At 74.7% G+C, this 1241-nt stretch overlaps 1 protein-coding gene across 1 annotated transcript in view; it reads right to left on the bottom strand.

Annotated features, from left to right (window-relative positions):
* LOC105854602 (basic salivary proline-rich protein 1-like) overlaps positions 1-99 on the bottom strand; it is a 5134-nt gene extending 5035 nt beyond the window's left edge. Inside the window, exon 1 of the mRNA XM_012734665.1 lies at positions 12-99. Coding sequence (XP_012590119.1) covers positions 12-99 — 88 coding nt within the window. The remainder of the gene's footprint in view (positions 1-11) is intronic.
* Positions 100-1241: the final 1142 nt, after the last annotated feature.

The following is a 1241-nucleotide window of genomic DNA, read 5'->3' as shown; positions in this document are numbered from 1 at the left end:
CGCCGCCCCACCTCCCGCGCACTTCACTCCGGCCTCCCCGGCACTGCCTCGGGGTCCGCCTGGGGGTGAGCGTGGCGACTCGGGGCCGCCATGGGTCATCGTCCGCCGGGCTGGCGCCGCGGGCCCTCCCGGGGCTAGCCCGGACTGAAGGCGGCAGCGGGGCGCTCCCTGGGGGGGCCGCCAGGTGTGGAGGCGCCGCCTGGCGGCCGGCAGACACCCAGGCTGTCCCGCCCTCGCCCAGAGGGGGGCTCTGGTGACGGGCAGGAGGCCGGGCGGCTCTGGGAATAGGGACAGGGGCACAGCCCAGGGACCGCCCACGCGCGGCTGGGCAATGTGCGCGCGGCCATCCCGAGGCGGTCAGCGGCCGCGCTCGCTCCCGGGCCCCGCAGGCTCGGGCCGCCCTCTTCTCCCCTCCTTTCCCCGCCCAGGCAGGTCTAGATGCCAGGTCCTGTCCTCATTCCCGGCGACCCCATGGGGGGGTCAGTCTTTCCGGACGCCCCCAGGCGGGACGTGACCACAGGGTGCGCGCAACGCGTGCGCTCGCGGCGGCAGGCGCCAGAGGCCGGTGGGTGAGGCCCCGGAGGGCAGCGCCTGCCCAGCAGAGCGAGGGGCCGGCCTTCCCGTGGGGGCACCCGACCTCTGCACTGGCTCCAAACCAGGGTCTGTTGGCACCTTAACTGGGAGGTGGCTGGTCGCAGACCAGAGCAACGCAGCGCTCCTGGGCCGCGTCGCTGCACGGCTGCTGGGGGGCGGGGCGCGACCGCCAGGCCGGCCCCCCCCAGTCCCCCTTCTGCGGGAGCGGTCGGGGACGCTCCTGGGCCTCACCAGGGCCTCGGTGGGGCATTCTAACGCTCCGCGGACGCCGCACGTCGAGGAGTCTTGCCCTCTTCCTGCCACTTGGCAGCGGTCGGGGGCACTGATGTGGGAGGGGGGGCACCGTGGCCGGTGGGCACTCGCCCTCCCTTCACCCCCACCCTTGGGGGACTGGTTCCCATGGCGACGGGTGGGCAGTGGGTTCCCCCACCCTCTGGCCTCTGCACCCCACCCCAGGTGGGTCGAAGCTCCCTGGACTCAGCCAGTGCAAGACGTGGGCACAGGGACACAACCGAGGCGTCTGGGGAGAGGCTGCAGTTGGGGGACCTCGCACAAGGCGGGGTGGCCCGGGGCCGCGGGAGACGGGCAGGAGCCCGGCGATGCGAGGCTGCCCCACAACCTCCACTGTGCGGGGGGCAGAGGGGCTG

The sequence above is a fragment of the Condylura cristata genome, unplaced genomic scaffold (genome assembly GCF_000260355.1).
Source record: "Condylura cristata isolate star-nosed mole 26May11 unplaced genomic scaffold, ConCri1.0 scaffold00066, whole genome shotgun sequence".
NCBI lineage: Eukaryota > Metazoa > Chordata > Mammalia > Eulipotyphla > Talpidae > Condylura > Condylura cristata.
This window is presented reverse-complemented; position numbering and strand designations above follow the sequence as displayed.